At 41.1% G+C, this 23,452-nt stretch overlaps 1 protein-coding gene across 4 annotated transcripts in view; it reads right to left on the bottom strand.

Annotated features, from left to right (window-relative positions):
* Positions 1-4,549: 4,549 nt before the first annotated feature.
* The window catches only part of ELMOD1 (ELMO domain containing 1), a 56,648-nt gene continuing 37,745 nt past the window's right edge, over positions 4,550-23,452 (bottom strand). For 3 of the 4 annotated variants that reach the window (XM_054195764.1, XM_054195747.1, XM_054195755.1), the window contains exons 6-12: positions 19,043-19,172; positions 15,733-15,866; positions 14,529-14,597; positions 14,221-14,244; positions 11,707-11,757; positions 10,069-10,202; positions 4,550-6,621 (exon numbers count right to left, since the gene is read on the bottom strand). In XM_054195764.1, coding sequence (XP_054051739.1) covers positions 6,449-6,621; positions 10,069-10,202; positions 11,707-11,757; positions 14,221-14,244; positions 14,529-14,597; positions 15,733-15,866; positions 19,043-19,172 — 715 coding nt within the window. In that variant the 3' untranslated portion in view covers positions 4,550-6,448. The remainder of the gene's footprint in view (positions 6,622-10,068; positions 10,203-11,706; positions 11,758-14,220; positions 14,245-14,528; positions 14,598-15,732; positions 15,867-19,042; positions 19,173-23,452) is intronic. The other variant, XM_054195773.1, reaches the window with a different exon arrangement.

The following is a 23,452-nucleotide window of genomic DNA, read 5'->3' as shown; positions in this document are numbered from 1 at the left end:
TCCTGCCCCTTGGCATTCCCCCAGCCGGACGTCAAACAGGGGCAGCTTCACCAGGCTGAGCGGGCAGATCCCGTAGGCTGGATCAGCCTGAGAGGTGCAGAACACACGCTGTTCCCACCAGCTAGGACTGAGTCGACTGAAAAAGATCGAGTTGTTCCCAAGAATCAGCCTGCAACTCAGCAAAGCTCACACCTGCCTTTGAGCAGGCAAGGAGGGCTCGTGTGCTCGGGTAATGCTTGCTTATTTAATGAGTCTGTCCAGAAGGATGTCTTGGTTTGTAAAGGGTAGGTGACAACAGCTGAGGGGCTGAGCTAATTTACTGCTTTTGAGGATTTTGGTACTGGTTTTTCTGGGTATGCACTGCTGCGGTGAGATGGGCACTGCACGAGTGCTTTGCTGGATGGATCAAAAGGAATCTGCTCAGAATAGCGCACATTGCCAGGGAAAAGAGAGAGCAATCAGCTGTCAGATGCCTTTGACACAGGCTGTTTTCTCAAATTTGGACTTCCTTTAGTTTCTGAGACTGCACTGTCCTGCCCCCTACCTTTCTGATCATTACTGACACAAGTCCTGTGGAGGATTCTTTCTATCCATGGGGCTCTCCACAGGGTTCTCCCATTGGTCTATCTTTTATCCCTGTTTCAACATCTTCTCCTTGGTTAATCTTGTTTGCAAGCACAACCTTGGCAGTTCTTGCCCCACTGATGACTCACAGAGCTCTCTCTTCTCCAGACTTTTATCCTGATGTCCATATTACAGTCCCAAGTTGTTTACCATTTCCTAACACTTCTTCACGACTTAAGCCTGATGTGGCTACAAAGCTCTTTCCAAATGCGGAGAACGTTCCCATCTTGTCTCTAGACCATGACGAAGGTCTCCACTTTTGTCCCTAAGCCCTCTTCAGGGCTTTACATTTAGGCTATGTCTACATCTTCTTGTTATTTCCTGACTGGCCTCTTTTGAGAAGCACAGCCTTTCTTATACATCCCTAGAAGTAAAAATTTCCCCCAAAGTCGTTCTTATCTTCTTAGGCCCTGGACCATGCTGTGTTGTCATGCTCAGACCCATCCAGGACCCTGGCACACAGCCCGTGCCAAGGTCTCTATGCCAACTGCAACAGCTCCATGTTTATCACACCAGCACCTCTATGAATCCCCCTTCCACACACATCTCTCACTTCGGACCATGTTTTTCTTTCAGGGACATTCCCAGCCATGTTGTATCCACGAGGGATATGTTTGTCCTCATTTCTCATATGTCACAGTGCCATGCTCTGTCGTCCATTAGTTAGGTTTTTCACAGTCATCTCCATGTGCCTTCCTTGTAATTGGGAAAAACTGCCCTGAAACATACAAGAAGCTTCCTCGTGTCCCTTTCTCCATCTCCTCTTGTGCTGCTCTGCTTTTCTGCGCTGCCAGCTGTGGTGGTAGGTGTTGAGCCCATGCTCCCCTCTCCTGCTCCCCTCCCTCGTTGGAGGCTGTCACCTCTTTGGGGGACAGACCATCTTTAGTCACGCGTTTTCACAGTCCTTCGGTGCAGTGGAGCCAGGGTCTAGGAATGCAGCAACACAAGTAACAAACCCTCTGCCCTTCCCCCTGGTTCATTTTGATCTAAGCTGCTGTACCCAGTTCTTGCTTGGAGGTTTGAGAGCTAAATCTCTCTTTCTAATTATAGTTCTGTATAGAGAAGAATAGTTTCCTTTACTAGAATGAGTAACGACCTGATTTCTACGTGTGCTGCTCACAGGGGAAAGCACAAAGCCAGTCCTGCTTTATTCCTACATGATCTTGTAGGAAGGCTCCTGTCTAATCTTTGGCAAGTCTTATAGAAAACCTGCACTGCCGCAAACTAGGGAAAGCAATGAATAATTCATTTCCTTATCTGTTTCAGGATTGTTTTCTGCAAAACATCTATTTTAATAATTCATGTGATTTTTAGCTGTGCCGTGCTGCAGATGCAAGTGCACAGAGGAGACCCATACTGTTTTTCTCAGTGTAGCCTGGAGGGTTCATTAGTGAAAAATTCCAGCTCAGAGTGGACCAAATTCCAAGTGAGGAGTAAGAGGTGAAATCGGGGTGCTTAGCAAGACTCAAAGTACAACAGTCCTATGAAAATCAGAGATTATGAGAGTCATTCACAGAGGCATCTTCCTATGATGTCAAAATGGCCACATGTTGACGATGTCAAGCTTGTCAAGAGCCAACTGGGGGACAGAGGGACATACGTACAGGGTTCCCATGTTTTCCAACAGTACATACAGAGATCCCCTATTTCCCAACAGCACTTGCCAAACACATAAACTTGGCATTTATAGAACTGCACACGGCTACTGTTCCAGGCTGTAACTGATTCCTACCTCAGCCAGATCCCTCCAAGCGGCAGAGCTGCTGACTGAGGTTTCCTCTAGAGCTCATGCAGGAATGACTCCAATCTGCAAGACCCCACCAGTGGACAACCCTGCAATGCTGGTCACCCCTGTGGAAAGGTCAAAAACCTCAGGTCACATTATGACAAAAATGGACAGGTCAGCAAATGACATATTAAAAGCTGACTATAGCCCATGAAGAGCAGGATTGGGAAGAAAATGACGACACCAAGTGCAAAAAGGAAACCAAGGTGTTAATTGTGCTACCACTGATTCTTTGGGTCAGTAGCAGCAGATCTCTGTCCATTAACCTGAGCCTCAGACCTGTTCACATGCCTCCTGCTCCACCTGACAGCACTTATTTCAACTGGGAACGTGCTGAAAATCCTCCCCTTGCAGCAAAGTGCTCCAGCCAGCACCGCTAAGCCATCACTCCCCAGCCGTGCCCCGCAGGGCACACAGCACAGACCCCACAGCGGGCACAAGTGCTTTTATTGAGTGCTCTTCCGTTAATGAGGACTATGGATTAATCCCCTTTACCCTCTACACGACAGGAAATTTTCCAGTCCAGTTTCAGTGCTGCTCCGGGAAACATCCAGGAGATAAAATTCTCCAAGACAAACTGCATAGATAAGATGGGTTTTCATCTGAAAATAGTACATAAAAATAGCACCAGCACAGCTTTTGAACAAGTACTTTCCAAAAGAACCAATAAGAACCACAGCAAAAACAATTCTCCCTTCCCCAAAGGAAGAAAAAAGCTATGAGCTAAGAAGTGATGGGAAACCGGAGCAGCACTCGATCTCCGCCTGGCTGGAATCCAAACCCCGGGGCAGATCCTGCTGGTGCTCACAGCCCCAGCTCCAGAGGTGCTGCTGGAGCAGCGAGTTTACTGAAGACCAATCAGTGCCCACCTACACTGTTGAAGGAGCCCTGGCAACAACTTAAATTCACACAAGCCAGGATAAGGATGCACTGTGGAATGGGCAGTGACCGAATCCGTAACATACAGAAACCCAGGCCACCCCTGTATAATTTCACATACAGAATTAAAGAACCGCAACACCAAGTGTCCCCTTTTTCTGGCTTTAAGCAGATCAAGGTAAACATTTCTGCATTTTCAATCATACACAACCTGCCAATACCACGTTTTAATCAATTATTATATTTTCATCTGCCTGCCCAAAGCAAGGCATATTCTGTACAGCGTCAGGACACTATCTCGTATTTTATAAAGTGAATTAGCAGCTGTGCCTGTTTAAAACACCTGGCTTACATGGCACTGGCAATGCAAATTTTTTGCCTGAGAGAAATACCTGTTAAAATAGAAAGGTGCCAAACAGCTTTACAGGCTGGGCAGGCAGCACTTGCTGTCTGTGCCACACAGGGCCAGGGATGATGTTTTCCCAGCAGCAGGAATCCAGCCAGCTTCACGGCAGCCTCCAGGAGAAGAGACGTCAGGTGAAGTGCAGCAACCAGGAGGCCGTGAGAAGTTCTGCAAAAGATCCAACCTAAATCTTGTCTACTCTTAATTAAACCAAAACCTGCACCCTGCAGTGAGTATAAATATCGATTCTACTTTCTCAAAACAACTTTTTTTTTTTTTCACGCTTATTTTTTGTTGCTGCTTTCATTTCTTCCTCCCTAGAAAAAGCAGTATCTGGTTCCTTACAGGTAAGTTTGGAGATGTATCAGTGATAGTGGAAATTTAATTTTTTAAATAAAAGTTTAGATTTGTGTCATGGTAAGAGGCCATTCCTGGGGAAGAAGGAAGGCAGCAGCAGGCAGACAGACAGACATTGTCCCCCAGCAGCACCCAGACAGCTTGGCAGTCACCAGGGACATTCTCCGTCCCAGGTTCAACAAGGATTTTGAGAGCAAAGTTGTCCCAGGCCAAAGCTGAAGCGTGGCTGGGCAGTACGATACGATCTGTAGGCGTCAGGATGCAGCGGCTCCATAGGAGAAGGAATTTCACACTTAGCTTCAATAAATCCATCTCCCTGCAAGACAGGAAAACAATCACCCAAAGCAGCTATACCCTAGTGACACAATCTGACACGGAGCCAGATGACGTTTTCTGATTTTATTTGAAGTTAACACCTTGAGACAAGGCATAACAACTGAGGAGATCACACCAGTAAGAAGGTAGCAGGGACCTTTGTGTCCCCCTTCCCCTCCCCTCCATGAACTCCAGCGCAGAGTATTAAAAATAAACCAGCGTATCCTAAGAAACTGCAAAAGGTATTTAAGTCAGAGTGGGGCAGGGAAAGACAGCAAGAGTCTAAGATTTGAAACAATTAAATCTATTGCTAGAAACTTATTTTAGAAGCTTCAAGAGTGACGCCAAGAAGTCCTCGATAGCTAATGATTATAAATAACCGCTTTCCAAAAATCAATTATAGTAAGTTAATCATGCAGTTTTTATTCCTTGTATTTTCATGCAAAATATGCAGTAGTTAATATTTACAGTTCTATATTTATATATATATTTCCAAATTCGTTAGGGAAGACTAATCACGACAAGACCCATAGAGTTTTGCTGATTAACTCAGCAACGAGTGCAAATTTCCAGCCCCGCAGAGGAGTCCTGATCCCCACTTCACATTTGATCAATGAAACGAGAGGGCTTAAATCCAAAAAAAAAAAAAGTTTCCCAAGAAATGCAACAACTCCCATCACTTTATTTTTTTTTTACCCAAGTGATGGCCCAAGCTGTAACCAGAAATGGTATAAAGAGCCTGATCTGAGGAAGTACAGATCACACTTCAGACTAGGGAAATACCACAAAGCTGTCATGTCCCCTTTTACCTGACCCATTAAAGAAAAATAGCTTTCATCTGTATTACTGCACATCTCAAAAATAAAACCCACAGTGCCTCAGTTTAGAATGACATATAATTTATTCATATAGTTCACAAGTAGTTGGACACTACTCAATTTAATCTCCATATGCAAGTGATTTACACAAACATATAATACTAAAATTGATTGCTTAGAAGGTAAAAAATACCATGGGTATGAAATGCCATGGTAGATGCTGTTCAATATACTACACAATCTTTGTGTCAGACACTTTTACTCACTTATGTTTTTAGAAAAAAAGGCAGTTTGCCATTTTTAATTTTTTTGTATAAGTCGTCTGGGAAACTCAAGTGGTTTTGCTCTAAACCTTCTAATCAATTATTTCTCCTAGTTCTTAGGACAATTGACAACCAAAGCAATTTTTAGTAGTTCAAAAAAAACCAAAAAATAGATTTTTACTCCCTGAATTCACCAAGTACAATGTGACCAAATGATGTTGCCTTCCAACATGCGACACAAAATACTAACCCCTGTATATTCAAAGGAATGTGCAGGAATTTAGACCATGCTTCAGCATGACAGTGTTGGTGACAACAGCCCGATGATACGAGCATCCAGTAGTTGTGAGCGTGTTTGCACTAGCATCACCCAGACCATTTGGTATTCATGCAGCTGTGGAGTCCGATTGTAATTCTGCATAAACTCTTCTCACTGAAACTTGTCTCTCATAAGCCTCATTAATTCTGCATTAAGCATATATGGCTGCATGGAAAAAATTGGACTTTAATGTGTTTGCCTGCATCAGATTAAATTACACACATTATCTTCTAGACGAGGTCCAAACATATTATTTTGCTTGAAATGCCAGTAGTTATCTTAAAACATACCAAGAAGTTAAAAAGCTTCCACAATACAAGATCCAGCTATTTATTCCACATATACAAAAACACAGCTAGAGAAATACAATTCAATTGTCAATGCTGAATTTATGAAGAAAGTCTAAAAAAATAGAAAAACTCTGATACTCAGACATCAATTCAGAATGTAACACTGCATAATGCCGCAATATGAGCACCCATTTAAAATGAGAAATCCCCAACAAGAGAAGCATAAGGGGATCTAGTACACGTGACCAAAAAAAAAAAAAAAGTAATAAATAGAGGAATACTGCATCAAAAACATGCATACAATCGCCATGGTCATTCAGTATGCTAGTGATGGTCTAAACAGTGATCTAACACAAGAGTGAGACAATGTTTCCAAATAAAACTGAGTGAGTAACTACATATTGATTAAACTTTCTGATGCAGCAAAGTGAGGGCACAGAGCCATCTCTGGGTTCTGCAGCTGTTTCAAGATTCGCTTGTGAAATTTCTCTCTGACACGGTTGAACTCCATTATGTCCAGCGGGTCCTCTTCAATCCAGAATTTGTGGAATTCATGCATTAAGTAGCCTATAAGATTACAAAAATAAGGAAAAGTAAAAAAGATAAATAAGGTATGTAAGGGTCACATACAAAATTAGAAAGAAATTAACAATTATGATGCATGCAGAGAATCCTGGTCATCGATGTCTGACACCTCACAACACCATGCAGGGACAAGACTAAACCCATTTTGGGCAAACACAAAGTTTGATGAATATTATCCATTAGCAGAACTTCTCCCAATAAATACAAGAAATCACTGTCTTGACATACGGATACATGAACCAAAACATTAAACTAATGAGCATAAAAGCAGGGGAAGATGCTGCTGATGCTGCTCCACCAGCCTTTTGTCTATATTCAAGTTCTGCCTCACAGGTATTTCCTCACGGGGACATTGCTTCCTCTCCACTAAAAAAAAGAGCATACTGGTAAGTAACTTAACAGCTATCATCACTTCCTCCTCATGCGCAATTTTACCTTGTGTGTGCATGACCTTACTGGAAATGCTGTTTAACATTTATGCCTACAATTCTAAAAAGATGACTGACAAGGTGATATACAGAACCACTTGCTTTGGTAAGATATCCCTGTTTTAGGAATAAACTTGATCCCAAAGTGGCTTTAATAATACAGGCTCTGATTAAGGCCTTTACCATCTCAGTTCTGTGCCATCCTTGGACTCGAAGAGGAACCACTGACAGGAAAAAATGTTACATCCAACACTAGAACCTCAATAAACCGGACCCAACCTCTTGATCCCAACTTCCACAGCAGATAAATCATGGAGGAAGTATAATCTTTCATTCCAGCACAGCAAAACATGCAAGTAAGTTTTCTGTATTCCAGAAAGTGAGGGCATTTTTTTAAAAAAAAGGCTTAATTACTTTTATCCATTTATTTCTATTAGTTTTATTAGGGCCTGTTGTGATAGAACAAGGAGTAATAGTTGTAAACTAAAAGGGTAGGATTTAACTAGATATAAGGAAGAAATTTTTTTTACAATGAGTGTGGTAAGACACTGGCGCAGAGTGCCCAGAGAGGTGGTAGATGCCCCATCCCTGGAAACATTGAAGGCCAGGTTGGAAGGGGCTCTGAGCAACCTCATCTAGTTGAGGATGTCCCATTGCAGGGGGTTTGGACTAGATGACCTTTAAAAGGTCACTTCCAACCCAAATTATTATAGGATTCTGTTGTATGACAATTGCAAGACACATACTTCTAAACTTGAAACTTCAAGGTATATTTGCATAATCATATTTTTCCCCCCATCATCAACTTGAGAAACTCCATTCAAAAGGTACTTTAGGTACATCTTCAAATCTCTTCCATATATTCTGAACAGCCACAGGCTGTTTCATTCTAAGAGATGTTACTTTCAAAGAAAAGCTCAGTAAAACCCTTTAAAAAAAATAATCACTACATAAAATGTAAAACATTGTTAGATCTTCACCCTTCAAAACCCAGGAGATTTCCAAGAGGTACGTTCTGTACTCCAGCAGAGGCTGAGCTGAGCAGGACATTGAGCAATGCAGTTTAGTGCATTGCGTGTACGGTCAGAGAAGGCAACGGAGCCCAGGAGCAGTGGGCCAAAGGCAATTCACAGCCTTGCCTGTGTCCCCATGGCTTGAGGGAGCAGAAGGGTGCAGATGAGGTGATGTGGTAGATTAGCATTTAGGAGGTCCTGCATGGACATGTACTGCATGTACAGCCACTGTGTTCCTCTACCAGCAAGGCTGCTGGCTGGGCAACGTAATTTTGACTTTCCAGTTCAGTCAGGCAGCCTGTAGGCATTTCATGCAGCCTAATGGTGTCTGGGTTTGAAGGAAATTTGAAGGAAAACTAGGATGACTGAGGTAAGGAGAGGAGGGGAGAGAAACTGCAAGAGCATAAAAGCAGGGATTTGTCAGACCTAAACAAATAATCTCTGGATTAATTGTCCTTGCTCCAGGAGAGTTTGTCTGTTGATGCTTTCTCTACAGTAAAGTCTGTTTGATAACCTCAAGTTTTTCCTAGGATGGCAGGCAGAGTGTTGTAGGAACATCCACCACCTGTACTGGACCGTTACTACACCAGAGGCCCGTGCAGGTTTTATCCCACTCCATAACTCATACATGCATGGGCTGTAGAGGGAAGAGCTGTCAAAATGGGCTCTCCCTCTAGCGTTGTCATGACAGACTGGCCACGCTGGTCAGCACGCACACTGGTCCTGGGGCACAGTCCCAGGCTTGGCTAGCAGAACAGTCCCTGCTAAGACTGTAAAGGTACTAAAACATATCTTCCCTCCCCCTAAAATTCAGCGGTGGGGGATTTTAGATATGGCAAGAAACCAGAACCAAGAACAGGATATGAAGATATGGGAGCCAAACCAATCATACTAGACACATCTGTTCACAAGGCCACAGGCACATCAGGAATTTGGCAGAAAGTCAGAGTAACTCTTCCAATGAAAAGATGACCTGAAGATGCACAAGTGGATATTTAGATAAATACTTATCTGTCTGTTTTACTTATCAAGCCGACTACTACCAAAGACAAACGCCTAGCAGCTAAACTGCCTGGAGTTCCTACCAGCCAGTCTATCCAGGGCAGCAACCCAGAAACCATCACAAAAGGGAGAGCCCTGCTACAGTATGATTTCTGCCCACATAGGATTTTGGGTGAACGAGTCTTATTAAATAGCATTCTTGTTCTGAAAACCTATACTATTTAATGAAAGAGATGCACAGGACACTAATACTGGTCATTTATCCAGTTAAGCATAAGAAAATATTATAGGTGCAAACCAAATTTCTGTTGCCTAAATAGCCAAATTAAAAAAAAAAAATCCCAAACACTCGCAAACAAAAATCCAACCAAACAAAACCTTTGCAATTGTCATAAATGTGGAAAACAGTGCATCCTGACTCCTTGTTAGCAGTTTCTTGCTTATACATTGAAAAATATTAGAAGTGTTGCTCCCACTGTGCAAGGATGCACTGCATGTCTGTGCTGTAGAAGGGATGCTCGAATACAGGAGAAAGGCCTGGGAAAGCATTTTTTTTGAGGGGGAGGGGACAACTCTGCTGAAGAGTGGTAAGTAAAGCTTGGACATAGATTCAGATAGCTTAAGACAGTTGGATTTACAGGGAAGGAATCTCTAGCGGCTCTTTAAAATACCTCTAGTTTCTTCTTATTATTTAAGACCAGTCTAAGAAGATAGGAAGGTTTGTTCAGGCCCTTGGAGGTTTTTTGTTTGGGTTTATTTTGTTTATTTTGTTTTGTTTTTTTTTACCCCCTGGTTTGGTAGTGGCATCGATCACAACTAAGCACTAAATCTAAGTATCCTAAAGACAGGAGAGCAAGACCAGCATGATAGTCTCTGTGCTGTGTCAGCAGGAGTTTTTTTTTTTTTTTTTTTTTTAAAGTATAGGTAGTACGAAAGTGACAGCAGGAGTACAAATTATGTATTCCTTCCCCTCCTCCTGTACTTACAGAACGTCTGCTGAAAGTGAGTTAGTGTTGGTGCTTCTGGAGCAACATTGTAGAAATGGGTCTTCAGAGCTCCGCTCACAAGCAAGTTGTATGCGAGGTCTGTTATGTTAATGCCCACGATAGCAAAAGAATAGCTGTAAGAAAAAAGAAGCAGCAACATTTGTAGAGAGTTTGTTTTCTCTCAGCACACTATATGAAACACTGATGACACCAACACTGCAGATTGTGTGCTACTGAGGTGTGTTAATTTTCTCCCTCACAAGCTTCCAAGGTGTGGGGGGGTGGAAAACAAGAAAAACATTTATCTCCTCTGCTTTGTACATTCTAATGGCAGTGTTTCCCTTGTGAAACATATGGTCACAGTGAAAACAGGAGTTTCATCACTGTGCCAGCATTCCAGTGGAGCAGCACTGATTCATTCCTACAGAATAAGAACAAGCTGAGGCATCCCTGTGCTCCTGCGCTCGCCTCTGACACGGGGCAAGCACTCCACATCGTGGCTGTGTCTGCAGGGTGACCCATCGTCTGGTATTTTAACCCATCTGCCCAACCGGAATTCATTACCCACAGTTAGGAACATCAGGTTTCAACAATCAGTCCTATAAAGACATTCATATGGCTAAAAAGCAAATCCAATTTCTTCCTAACAAAGAGCTAGCTACAGAGGCCAGAAGACAGGCAAAAACCTAAATCCAAGCACGATGGAAGAAGAAACAAGAAAATCAGACCCATGAAGCAAACCCTGTCTTGTTAAGGGATATCAACAAGGAAAGTATATTTAGGCACAACAGAAGTCCAAAATTGGAAGTTATTTCCTAATTTGTGAGCCTGTTGCACAAAGAACTTGACATTTCTGGCAGTGACTGTTTCCCAAGAAAACATACGATGTCCTACACTGGCATTTAGTGACAAAATAAACTTGGCTAGTTATACAGTGACTTTTTTTTTTTCCCTCCTCTAAACACAGCTGTCTTCTGTAGATTGTCGTAGGTATTTTTTTAGTTATCTCTGTGAAGCAAACCAAAATACTTTCTTTTTTTATTTTAACCTTTGACATATTTCAGGAAGGAAAAAAACTAATAATTCAGAAGCTAACTGCAACATGAGGTCTAATGGTAAATTTCACAGGAAAATGAAACATAGAATTTAAAATGTTGTATTACAGGTTTTCAGATACACTCATAAGGAACATCCAGTTCCATGCTCATGAATAAGGCGGCTATACCAAACCCACTGCTTAAGAAGAAAAAAAACCCCTCACTGCTATTTCTTTCCTATTATACTTTCCTGAAATCAGATCAGAACCAGCTTCTGACAATAAGAAGTGAAACTTGATCACATTTTATGTTAAGAAAAATTAAACAGATATTCATCACGGCACTATTCATAGCACAGAGAGAAAGCTTCTCCTTGCTACAGCATTTTTGGGTTATTTTTCCTAATTCTTACTTCAAACTGTTTTTCCCATAATCTTTGATCAAAATCAAGGTGTAGTTAAGACAATACACTTTAGTGTATACACTGTTTCCTTTAGTTTCCTTTAGAAAGTGACCAGGAAACACCTTTTTCCCCCTCAAATATACAGCATCATTGTTAACTGTTGTGTTTGTGGCGGCTTTAAAAAGATTTTTAACTTACCCGATTGCCTTATCAAACTTTTTCTTCTCCCATTCGGCTTTGCTGAATTGGCTGGGGAGGGAAAAGAGAAAATCCAGATATTGCCATGCACTGCTAATTGACAAATATTTTCTTTCAGTTTCTTTGACATTATAACATTGACTAAACAAGGAATATTACCTCTGTTGTGATGGCTAATCACATTTAACTCTGCTTTTGACTGAAAGGATTGGTATAAAAGGATTTGAAATGAGTAACTGGCTTTATAGAATTGCTGATAAACTTCTCTCATCATTACAAAGTATGCACCTACATCAATGCTCTCAGTAAAAGCCAGTTATTTTCTATACTGGCCACAAAGATGATCCACCTCAATTAAGTCTGAGCTACACAAAAAGTTGAAAATATTACATTTCTTTTAACTAATCAAAGACAATTTTAGCCTTCTGTGTTCTTGAAGATATACGTGAGGCTCATCACTGGAGGCATGGTTCACCCGAAGAGGCAAATATGAAAAATACTCCTCTGCTAGAAAGGTTTTATGTCCAGCCAAATTTGAAACCACACAACAGCCAAAAACACTCTGCACAGTATTTCCTATTATTTGGCACAATAATGTAGAGGTTTTCAAGGACACGGAAGGTCCCTCCCTTGAAACAGAGTTACTTAGGGAACTATTTACTTTTAGATTAAATTCCTGTTCAATATTTTCATTTAAAAGAGCTGCCTGATGAAACCAGTCAGACAACATCCCACTAACCAGGCTTTAACTGTACCTACTTTATGGAGAAAGTTTAGCAGAAATCACTGCAAGCGTTTATCATCAGCTAAAAGTAGGCAGGGAAACAACCCTAACCAGTGGGCTAGAACTTAGGCATGCCTGTGGGAGTTTTGCCTTAGAAATCCAAATCAGAGCTTGCAGGGTTTAGATACCAAATTATAGACAGCTATGTGTGAAAGTGTCTGTCTTGGACATACTTGAACTACAATAAGTATATATTACACTATAGAAAATCCCCTGAACTTCACATAAATATGGTATTTAAAAATTGTTGCCGTTAACGTTAAAGATGCTAATAGGTTCATACTCATCCTGACCTGAGTGTTACCAGGTGGCACGCATGAGGACAAAACTTCTCCTCTTAAATGGCCTGGTGAATATATTCATTCCCTAAAATCTTAGCCATCTTTGTAGGTTGTGGCATAACATCAGTTAAAAAAAATCCAAGCAAACACTGAATAATAGAGGTGGCACATGTAGGATGTGGACAAGGAACACAGTTCAACAGAAATAGAAACTACATTGATCATGATCACATCAGAAATCAGCGTGGCTGCTAAGCAACCACACCAGGAAGAACACCATGGGCACCACCAGCAGCATCTATCGTCTACCAAACGCTCTTTCAAGGGATACAAATTGCACATGCTCACACAGCACTCCAAGATGGTCCTTGGTAATTAAACATGTAAATGAAGAACACTGATAGGATACCCTGCTTCACAGCCCCAGCACTGAATACTCAGCATCTGGGTAGTATAGCTCAGTTTCCCATGTAAGAGTTCAGTTAAACAAAAGTCTTGGCTATTTTCCACAATGCTGCTTAAGCATCATGACAATCCCAGTTCATTAGTATACATAATAAAAGTTATCCACAGGCAACACAATACACGAAGGCAAGACTGGAATTGCGGGGGGTGCTTGTAGGAAGAGAGTGAATGCCAATATATAAAAGAAACCCCAAATAAATTAAATTTGAGGGCTGACTCTCACGCTCAAATTCTGCTGGTTTACACCCCCACCCAACCCTCCAAGTGCTGTTTGTCACAGAATTATCATTGGTAACTCAGCCACAAAATACTGAGGAGATCAAAAAGCTTCACAGGATTCAGATGTGGAGCTGCTATATGGATATCTAACACTACTGGCAAAAGTAAAACGTCTTTCGAGACCACTGATCACTATGTAACTGGCTACAAGGCATTTCTGTCCCCCTTCAATAATTATGGAATAAGTCTCCTATTCACAAATAGTTCACAACACAGAATTTGTCCTACTCAAAGGTACCTGATCTCTCAACAGTCAGGACATTGGATTATCCCCATTATTAGGCGAGGCAGCCAGAGTATGCAACTATAAATCCAAGGGGTTCTTCAACTGTGCTAACAAACCCTTGGCCTAGGCTATTTTTGGTTATCAACTCAGTCACAGTTGTTATGACCATAGTGGCACTGCTTAGACTTTTTTCCTACAGGTAAGAGTCACCCAAAATTTGTTGGTTAATCACAGTACTAAATAGGTCTAAAAATACAGCGCTTTAGCTACATCAAGCAAGGTTGATTTCGTTCTTTATATATAAGCATGCTCAGATATACCCAGGGTTGCATCACCAGCTACGTTTGAGTTAACTTTAGAGAAAGGAATAGAGATCTCTTGGCGTCTCTTTCAGTTTATAACATGCCAAATTGCAGTATGGTTTGATCTTTATTTACATGTAGGGTCTCATAAAACTAAGAAAAAAGAAAAAAAAATACCTTAGTTCCTTCTTAGTGACTTCCCTTCATTATGAAAAGACAAAAAGAAAGGTAAATAAAAATACAAAATCATTTGAAATTAGAAGTTAAGTGAAAACATTTAACACTAAGTTTAACTATTTCTAAGATTCAGTATACAAGTTTGTCTCTTGAATTGGATCAGTTTTCAGGATCAGTACTTGAAAACAGATAGCATATGGCAATACCCAAGTGTGTGCCCAACAAAAAGAAAAATAAAACCAGCCCCCTCCCCAAATCACCAGCCAGCACAGTTCTCTCAAGTCATTTTTTCTTATCTGAAGCGTTACCTGTATTTAGGGTGAAGAGAATCAGAGAGAACTTGCTGAGCTATCTCAGTGTCCCATTCGGCAAAATACCTGCAGATATATGTATTTAAGGTGAATTGTTAAAGAAACACAACAAAAAAAGCATCTTAAATCATGCTAAACTGTCCATACACATACTTTTTAAGGTCACTACGTGTGTCAAGCAGTATAAGTAGCATTTAACGTGTTAATTCATTAAGCTGCCACTCAGACCCCCAAAATGAAAGAGAAAAGCAGCCTCAAATTACAAATGCAACCCTATAAGTGCTTAGTGAATGGGCATTACCAGAGCCGTCTTTCTACCCACCCTACAGAAAATCAGTTGTTCATTATTACTAGAGCATGTTCACTGCTGAGCTCAAAGCAAAGCAGTTCAGGCTTCTTGATCTGGCAGATTCATTAAGCAAGACAAGAGTCATCACAGGAGATTAAGAAATGAAATACACGGTAGGGATTCATCTCCAATGGAAGTTAAAAGCCAGAGTCAAGAGTCCAGATCCTCCACTGAGCTTTGCTAGAGAACAACATATGGATGGTTTATGTTCTTCAATCTGTAAAAGCAGAAAATATTTCTTTTTCCCTTCATAGGGAGAGATTATTTTACCAAATGTTTTTAAGTTATGTAACTACCTGCAGCAGATATAAGGGCTGGAGGAAATAACAGGTATTGATCGGTTCCCAAATAACCAGCCACAGATATGGAACCAACACCTGGTGCGCATAAGGCAGAAGGGAATAGCGATGTAAACTCACTGCTAAATTTTGGGTATTGACAGAAATTGAAGTAGTTGTACAACTACAGAAGTCTACCATCTGTGGCTGCATTTCAAGTGTTTTACCTTGAATTCAGCATGAAACTCCCAAGCAAGAAAGCTGGGCAGTAACATAACCCTCCCTTTCTCAGGAGAAGAGAGTGTTAACTTACTGTGTCACAGAGAAACTAAAAAAAAAAGGGCTTAGCAAGTAGTATTACCAAATTGAATTAGGAATACTCAAAGAAAGGAGAGCCCTTCCAGAAGAGAAACCCCCCAAAAGTTGGGCTAGAAAATAAATTCTTTCAATTTTTGATATGAAGTCTGTAACACTTTTATAAATTATTCCCAGAGACTTGCTAAAAATCTTTAAGTAATGCTGCTTTTCATGACTTCAGACACACATAAATCCATCTACAGAGGAAGATACTTACACCAAGTTATATAAGCCCAGGAGACCCATCCCTCTAAAGTCTGTTTTAGGATCGTCACCTTGGAAACCAATTTCACACCACTGCTTCGAAATCCTAGCTTTCAGTGGTGAATTGGGCTTCAAGCATTTCCACAACTAGGAAGATTACAGGTAAAATATAATTAAACTTCCACACATTACTATGGCTTTTTCTTCTTTTTCAACCAAGTTAATTTCTCGTGTAGCATCACGGCATTGTTATCCTAGCAACCCAAACATAAGAGCAAACGAAATTCCCAGGGGTGAGGAGGGGGAAATCCCAAACCACTCTTAAATATCACAGATGTTTCAGCCCTACAAGGCCCTTCCGACCTTATCTGCAGCTGCTATAACGTCTCACACAAGGACTCATTTTGTTCATGCTTTGTGCATCAAACTAGCGCCTGACTCCATAAGCACTGAGACAGGAATGGGCTGGAATTTGGTTGTAAATCACTGACAGAGCAGCAGGCAATCAGCCCACAGGTCCCTGAAGCTCTGCAGCAATCTTTTCTCCGGCATCTTTTGCAAGCCTCTGGAAGGCTTATAAATCAGGAGTGCTGACTTGGCTACCACAGTGCTGAAAAGCAAATTGGAGGACATAAAAAAAAAAAATTAAAAATCCACACAAGAATAGTGTGTGCCACCTTCATATTTAACTAAGGGGTGAATCATTCATTGATCTCGCATAAAAAAAAAAAAGGATAAATTGATTTAACATGCCAGATCCTCAGCTGGAATAAATCCACCTAGTTGCATTGGTCCAGCCACTTTAGTGCCTAAATATCATGTTGCTAGGCACCTAAAAGCAGCCTAAACAGACATGTCTGAAAAATACATACCTTTCCGCACACCTCACACACCATATCACAAACTCACCCATTCAAAAGCGTATTAAGAAATCAGGTGTTCTCCATAAACTATGAATTGGTGAGTAGGGACTCAAGAAATGCACTTAGACAAAGCCTACCTAAGGGAAAGAGCTGTATGCACATTTCCCAAATAAACAACCCAGAAATTGTATTAATTTTAGCAATTCTATCTGCATTTAAAATGAAGTGCCTTAGGAAGGTTGAAACTTTAATGATTTCACTTTGTAATGACTGCATAAAGCATCATTGTTTAAATCATATTTGCTTTCTTGTTCATCCATCGACAGTAAATACAGTATTATTCATTAGTTCAATCACATTAAGTTAATCTTTCTCTCATTGATAAAGTGGCCTCCTGGTAAACATGAATAAATAATAGACATTAGGAACTTGCATTACCCATTGCAGAGATCACTTAGCAGAATACCTAGAAGGAATAAAAACCGACCAGACTATTCTTCCCTAGCGCGGGTTGGAAACCAAATTAAACGCTTGGACATATTTACGTTTGACATGAGAATATGCAAAAGCAAAATGCCTGCTGTACAACACGTGTTAATACGCAGGTTACACTGGAGGCAGATGGTGAAACTGATACTCTCGTCAACATTATGAATTTTACAGTGTAAGCTGCACTGTTTAATCCCCCCCTCTGACAAACACTCAGTTTCTGTTCTGCTTTTATTCTCACGCAGTTATGTTTTTAAAGCACTTACATAACTACGCATCATTGCTGACAGGATTCTCAGAAGCATCCAAGAACCAGGACCTTGCCCTCACAGGCTGGGTGGCTGGGGAGGAGACCACAGCCACCTCTTTGGTGCTTCTCACCTGTGATCCCATCCTCAGACCCAACTTCTTGCTCTGTGGGCAGTGTAGATGCCCAATGTATTTAGGAATGCTTTCCTGTAGTTAAAGGCCCTTGGTTAAACCTGCAGCCAGGTATCTGGTATTTTCAGGGCCCAACATAGTAGGCTGGACCTCCCACCTCCAAGACACAGGCTTCCTCACTAGGTAAAAATCTGTGTCCTTTTAGTTAAAGCCCGTTCCACTCCCAGAAATTTGCACTTTTGGCTGCACAGGGGCAGGAGTTGAACAGAAAGAGTCCATCTGCCTCAACCTACCTGGGGGCTAAAGCACTCCTGCAGGGGCAGCTCTAGATTCTGACTCCTCCTCAGCAAGACTCCCACCTCCCAACAAGGAGCCAACCTTAAAGACAGCTTTCCAGACATCTATGGGAACTCTTTGACCATTTGACACATTTTTTAGAAATAGTTATTTGCATCCCTAAGTGACTATGTAAGATGCCTACTGGGATTTCTGAAAGTACCTGGAAGCCCAAGAAACTAAAGTAAAATTTCCAGAAACTCCCACTGTAACTTGTGGAAAGCACTACACTGCAGGCTACAGCGTGGAAGACAGCTTCATCATCACGTGCTGTAAAAATCCCAGCCAAAGTCGATGGGGGAAGCACAGGTAGTGCTTAAGTTTTCAATATTTTTGTTCAAAATAAATTAAAAAAAAAATAAATTTCCAAACAGGTGGTATGTGTTCATAAGACCTCTGTAAATTCTGTAAGGAGGCATTTGGCTTGTAGATAAGCTCATTATCACTCTTCTGTTGCCATTTCTCTGAAGCATCTTGCACTAGCTATGGTCAGAAACAGGATCAGAAGAAATACTGGGACTTGCTATTAGACTATGTTCTACCCCCTTTTTTCTCTCCTCAATTCCTTTCTAATATAAAAGCTCTCTAACTCTCCCTGTGGTTATGGTTTCAAGATCATCTTCCTGAAAAAATACTTTTATTCCTTGCTCCAATGCAAGGCTTTCCTGAAAGCACGAAGTAAGTAAAACCCATTTGGTATGGTTTTCAACACTCTGCATGCATTATCTAAAGACTGGTTTCATTTTGTTTTCACGTGAAAATGTATTTAGTAAAGATAAATGTTTAAGTCATCCTCTCCCACCCTTCCATCTCATACAATGAAAGCTAGAGGTTTGCTATTGGGATACACAGATAAGGTCTTCAAAAATAGAAGAAACTGAAGAAAAAAAAAAAGTTTGTTCTGGTTAAGAGATAAAAATACCCTTCACGTGTTGAAGAAAGGTATACTGAAGTAGGGTTATTTTTCCAGAGCTCATAGCACAGAGCTGTTATCTCTAGTAAAAGCTGGGTATCATCCACTGCCTGGATATAGTCCAGCCAAGGGAAGTGCATTCGTCAACAGGGAGTGAGCTGCTTGCTTGGCAGGTCTTACATCCAGACCAAATTAACATGCTATACAGCCTTACCTTAAAAACAGGTACATGACGGAGGAAGGCGACAATATCTCTCGCTGTTTTAAACAGGTTTATAAACCAGGCTGCTTGGAGCTCACATGAACAAAGGATGCCCTCTAAGCATCTCTTAAGCACCTACCTTCAGAAGCATTTCCTCATGTTGCGGATTCTCTGAATCGTATGGCTCTCTGCGCAGCTTTTCAACCTCTGCAATCAGATTTCTGTACCCCACAATCTGCAGCAGGCATGCCTGAAGAGATACTCCCAACCTGACGCGGGGAAAGGAGCCACATAATCCAACTCAATCGTGTATAGCCATGAAACAGCACTACTGCGTACATACCTATTTAATTCACATTAGTAATTTTACATCAATGAATTGGTAGTCTAACACATTAATTGCAATGTGAGAATTTCCAAGAGATCAATATTACATTAAACAAGGCCTTGTGAAATGCATAGTCTTATTTAGTGCCTTCCTTAGTTGATAACATTTGGGATTTTCTAAAACTTTGAACAGTGAGTTTTCACATTGAAATGTCAATGCCTGCAACAAGCACATCACTGAATCTTTCCTCTCATTCAAATGGCAGCTTCTCAAACAATGCCCTGAGACCAGACGTGTGAACTTAAAAGGGACGAGAGGGACAGGAAACTCAGCAAAAAGCTAAAAATATTCATTTTGCTTTCCTGCCACAAAAGCTAGCATAAAGAAGCCAAAAACCCAAAGCAATATAGTTCAAAGATCTGCCTTGAGGCAGCTTTTTTTTTTGTGTCTGATGTTAAGAATCACCATAATGGCTCTCTTTTTGTTACAATGCAGATTTTACATTTCCTTTTTACATTTCCTGATGCATCACTAACAAAAAAAACCCAAAACAAAACAATGCACCAAAAAGGAAAAAAAACGCCAAAAACCATAATAAAAAATAACCCCCCAAACCCTATCAAACATGTGGCTTCCAAGGCTTTAAGTTACAACAGCTTATTCACAGTTTTAGGTTGAGATTTTATAATATTAAATACAAGTTATGCAGTACACAACTGCTGCACTCATAAGAATATTTAGATATACATATATGGGAATAAACCCTTTAATTTTTAATAATGTCTGAAATTATCTGAATGCCTAGTATGAATTTGGAGGCCACAGCAAAATCTGTACCCTCATTCCTTTGTGGAACACAGGCTGCACTGATATTAAGCTGCGCAGGTTCCTGATTTGTCTTGGTCGATATACTGAAACATTTTGTTTATTCCATAACACTGTTAAATTTTCTGAGCAGAAGGATTTTCACTGCTTATCTTTTGAGATTAATCTAAAGAATCAGAGATGTCATCATTAAGCCATTGCTCTTGCTGCAATTCTGCAATTTTGTGTTATTTGTGGCTATAACCCTTTCAGAATAACCTCTGCAGCGTTTTCCCTCCTTTGCTGTTTTTTTTTTTTTTTTTTTTTTCTACATGCTTCACTTGCTTTACCCTACAGTTTTACAAAAAGGCTGCATTTCAAAGAAAGCTGAAAAGCCTGACAAGACTGCATGTGAATTGCTGTAGTACATCACAAAACCACAACCATAGCGTTTTTAACTACTCTATAATCTCAGAATAGTTTGGAGCAGAACACCGCAGACTGGCAAAGCAGAACAATTTTATATTAAGAAAAATAAAATACATTTTTAAGTGCCAAGTTGCGCAACACGTATAAAGCAAGCCACGTTTGCACTTTATCTAAAGCCAGTCAAATTCTCTGTGCAATGTTATTTGGGGTGGGGAGGGTGGAATTAGTTTCCCCACTTTCCCTTTCATAAAGCTTTTGCTCACCTCCTTGCCAAACAGAGGATGGGAGCGAGCGAGCGGCAGATGCCCCACACCTCCTCCCTGCCACCCTTGTGCTGGTGGTGGCAGTTCTCAGAGCACAGGAGCAACCTGCCCGGTCTTGCACCCCCACCAGACTCAGCTCCATGTGCTCCACGAGACGGAGATGAGTCCAAAACTGGGAGTATTTCATAGGCTCCTTCCATAATTAGTGTAGACTGCACGTGTCACCACCTGGTTATTCAATCTACTTGCTCCCACCACTAAATTTACATCCTAATCTCAGGGGCATCAACAAAGAGAAATTACTGTGGGCCTCCTCCTCTTCAGGTCACCGCAGCCCACAGCCTTCAAGAACAGCTCAGTGCAACCTCCCCGGGATGCAAGTTCAGCTCTGCAAAGATGCTACATTAACAGAAATGACTGCATACAGATTTGCAGAAACACACAGAGTATGACACGTGTCCCCTTGTCCTTACCCCAGGAGATTTCAAGTCTCTACTACGCAAGGGAAGGCCAGAGCTTCCGAACAAGGCAGTCTGGATGCAGGTTGGTGAGGGTTTTTTTGTTTGTTTTGGGTTTGTTTTTGTTTGTTTGGTTGGGTTTTTTTTGTTTGTTTGTTGTTTTTTTTTTTAATGTTCAAGAGTAGGCAAGCCAGTGGATTTTCCTTAATCCTGTCTAAAGAAATGGCTGACCTGCTTTTGCTTAAATTTCTCCAGAAGACTTTAGCACAAAGTAAATGGCTGGCACGTAAAACTTCAGTGCAGATTCTTAAAGTTTAGCAGAACTATGATTAATTTAATATAAGGGGCAATTTAGTGGCAGGGTGTGTTTCTATGTATGTGGCACCACCCTGTACATCCCAGGCCTCCATTCCTCACTGTTTTGAAAAGATATTTCACCAGATTGGGGGGGCGGGGGGGGGGGGGGAATGGGATGAAAGACTCAGTCCTGTAAAATGCTGAGTGCAAGGTTTTGAGTCCAAAAACAATTTAGCATTTTTTTCTGTTCTAAGTATATGAACACCACCTGGATTAAATAAAAAAATACTTCAGGGATTTGGGTTTTTTGTCTGTTTTAAATATTAAAGCCAGATCACTCAAAGTATAACTTAAGGTTCAGGGGCCTGATTCAATCAAAGAGAACTCATTTGCACCTCTGCTCGCTCTCTCTGTTCTGGAAGACAGCATTTCTTTATAGGCCAAAGGCAATGCCATGAGGAGAATCAGATGGTGATCTCTGGCGTCACACAAAACTCTATTTTAATGAATTCCTTGTTTTTTCTTGGAATTATTCCACCCAGTTACCCAAGGGTCCAACACTGAGAAGTGAGTTGAATCAGCCTGATTGCTAACACTGCAGTTACCGATGTCCATGGGCCAGGCTCTGAGCCGTGCACATTTACATCCTGCAGTTTTTCCTCATATGTCACCCTCACTAATTTTGCCATCGCTGATTTTTTTGTTGTTCTGAATTTCAGCTATCAGCATCCTGTGCAAGACAAGAGTACCAGAGCTGTGACACCCTCCTCAGATGGGCAGCCTCTCAGCATGGCCTCGCATCCACTTGAAGCAGCTGCTCTTTCATCACCCTCCCTTTGAAGGTCATGTGGGCAAGGTCCTGTGAACTGACACCCCTGGAAAAGCCCTGGACCCACTCCCAGAAGAACTTCATAGGGCTCTATGAGAAGGAGGTGTCCTCTTTGTTTTGTTTCTCTTTTTTTTTTCCCATCTTTAATGGTTGGGTCACCATTTTTTAATCCAGGTGGACAGTGGTCAGGTCCACGAGAGTTGTCTCTCAAGTCAGAGAGACACCCCATGTGCTCTGTTTCCTTTATGATCAGTGAAGCCTCATTTTAAAACTACCCTATTACTGTCCTTTTCACTGGGGGGTAGGGCTTGGGCATCATGACTGTAATGAGACCAAAACATTTATATTTTTCCAACTGAGCTTTTGGTTTTTTATTGTTGCAGCAAGATCTTGAGACCACCTTACCAGTTGATGCCGCTGACCCCTTAAAGAAAAGTAGCTATCAATGTATGGATGCCCATTTTTGATTATGTACATCTATTTCAAATTTGGGATGAGGAGTGAACCTCAGACTGATCACCTGAATAATAACAGCCCTCAACATTTCTCCCACCGATTCCTGACCGAGAGGTAAGGCAACCACAAAAGTATTACCACTTACTCTTGAAATACACACGTGTAGGTTTAATGGTTTGTTGTCAGTCTCTTCTTACCACTAACATGTATCAGCTGTGTTGTATCCTTAAAATTTGTGTTTGGATAATTCAAAGCAGTTTTAAAATGTAAACCAGCATACCATTTATATCAGTGACAACGGGATGATTTCTTCCCTACTCAAAAGACCGCATACAGCCTTGGTAAGAAGCCATTACTGTCACTGCCAGGACCACCTGCTTTGGTGGTATTTTATCCCTGGGGAAGTGGCCCCCATAAATCAATGCATCAACAATATACTAAGACAGCATGATTCAGGAAGCAGCTAGATAAAGAGAACCAGGACTTGCCTATTACAGTCACCATTAAAGATCATTCATTTTTCCATCAGCTTTTTGACAGCAAAGCTTAAGCTGTAGTTCTATGCTGAGAGACAGAATTCATCTTCAAATTGCGTGCCACAATAAATATGGAGAACCAGTTCTCCATGGACCTGGGCACTGAAAAAAAAAAAAAATCAATAATTCCCATTTGTTTTGTAGGGAAA

The sequence above is a fragment of the Rissa tridactyla genome, chromosome 1 (assembly GCF_028500815.1).
Source record: "Rissa tridactyla isolate bRisTri1 chromosome 1, bRisTri1.patW.cur.20221130, whole genome shotgun sequence".
Taxonomy (NCBI): Eukaryota; Metazoa; Chordata; class Aves; order Charadriiformes; family Laridae; genus Rissa; species Rissa tridactyla.
Note: the sequence above shows the minus strand (reverse complement) of the source record. Positions and strands in the feature narration are given on the sequence as shown.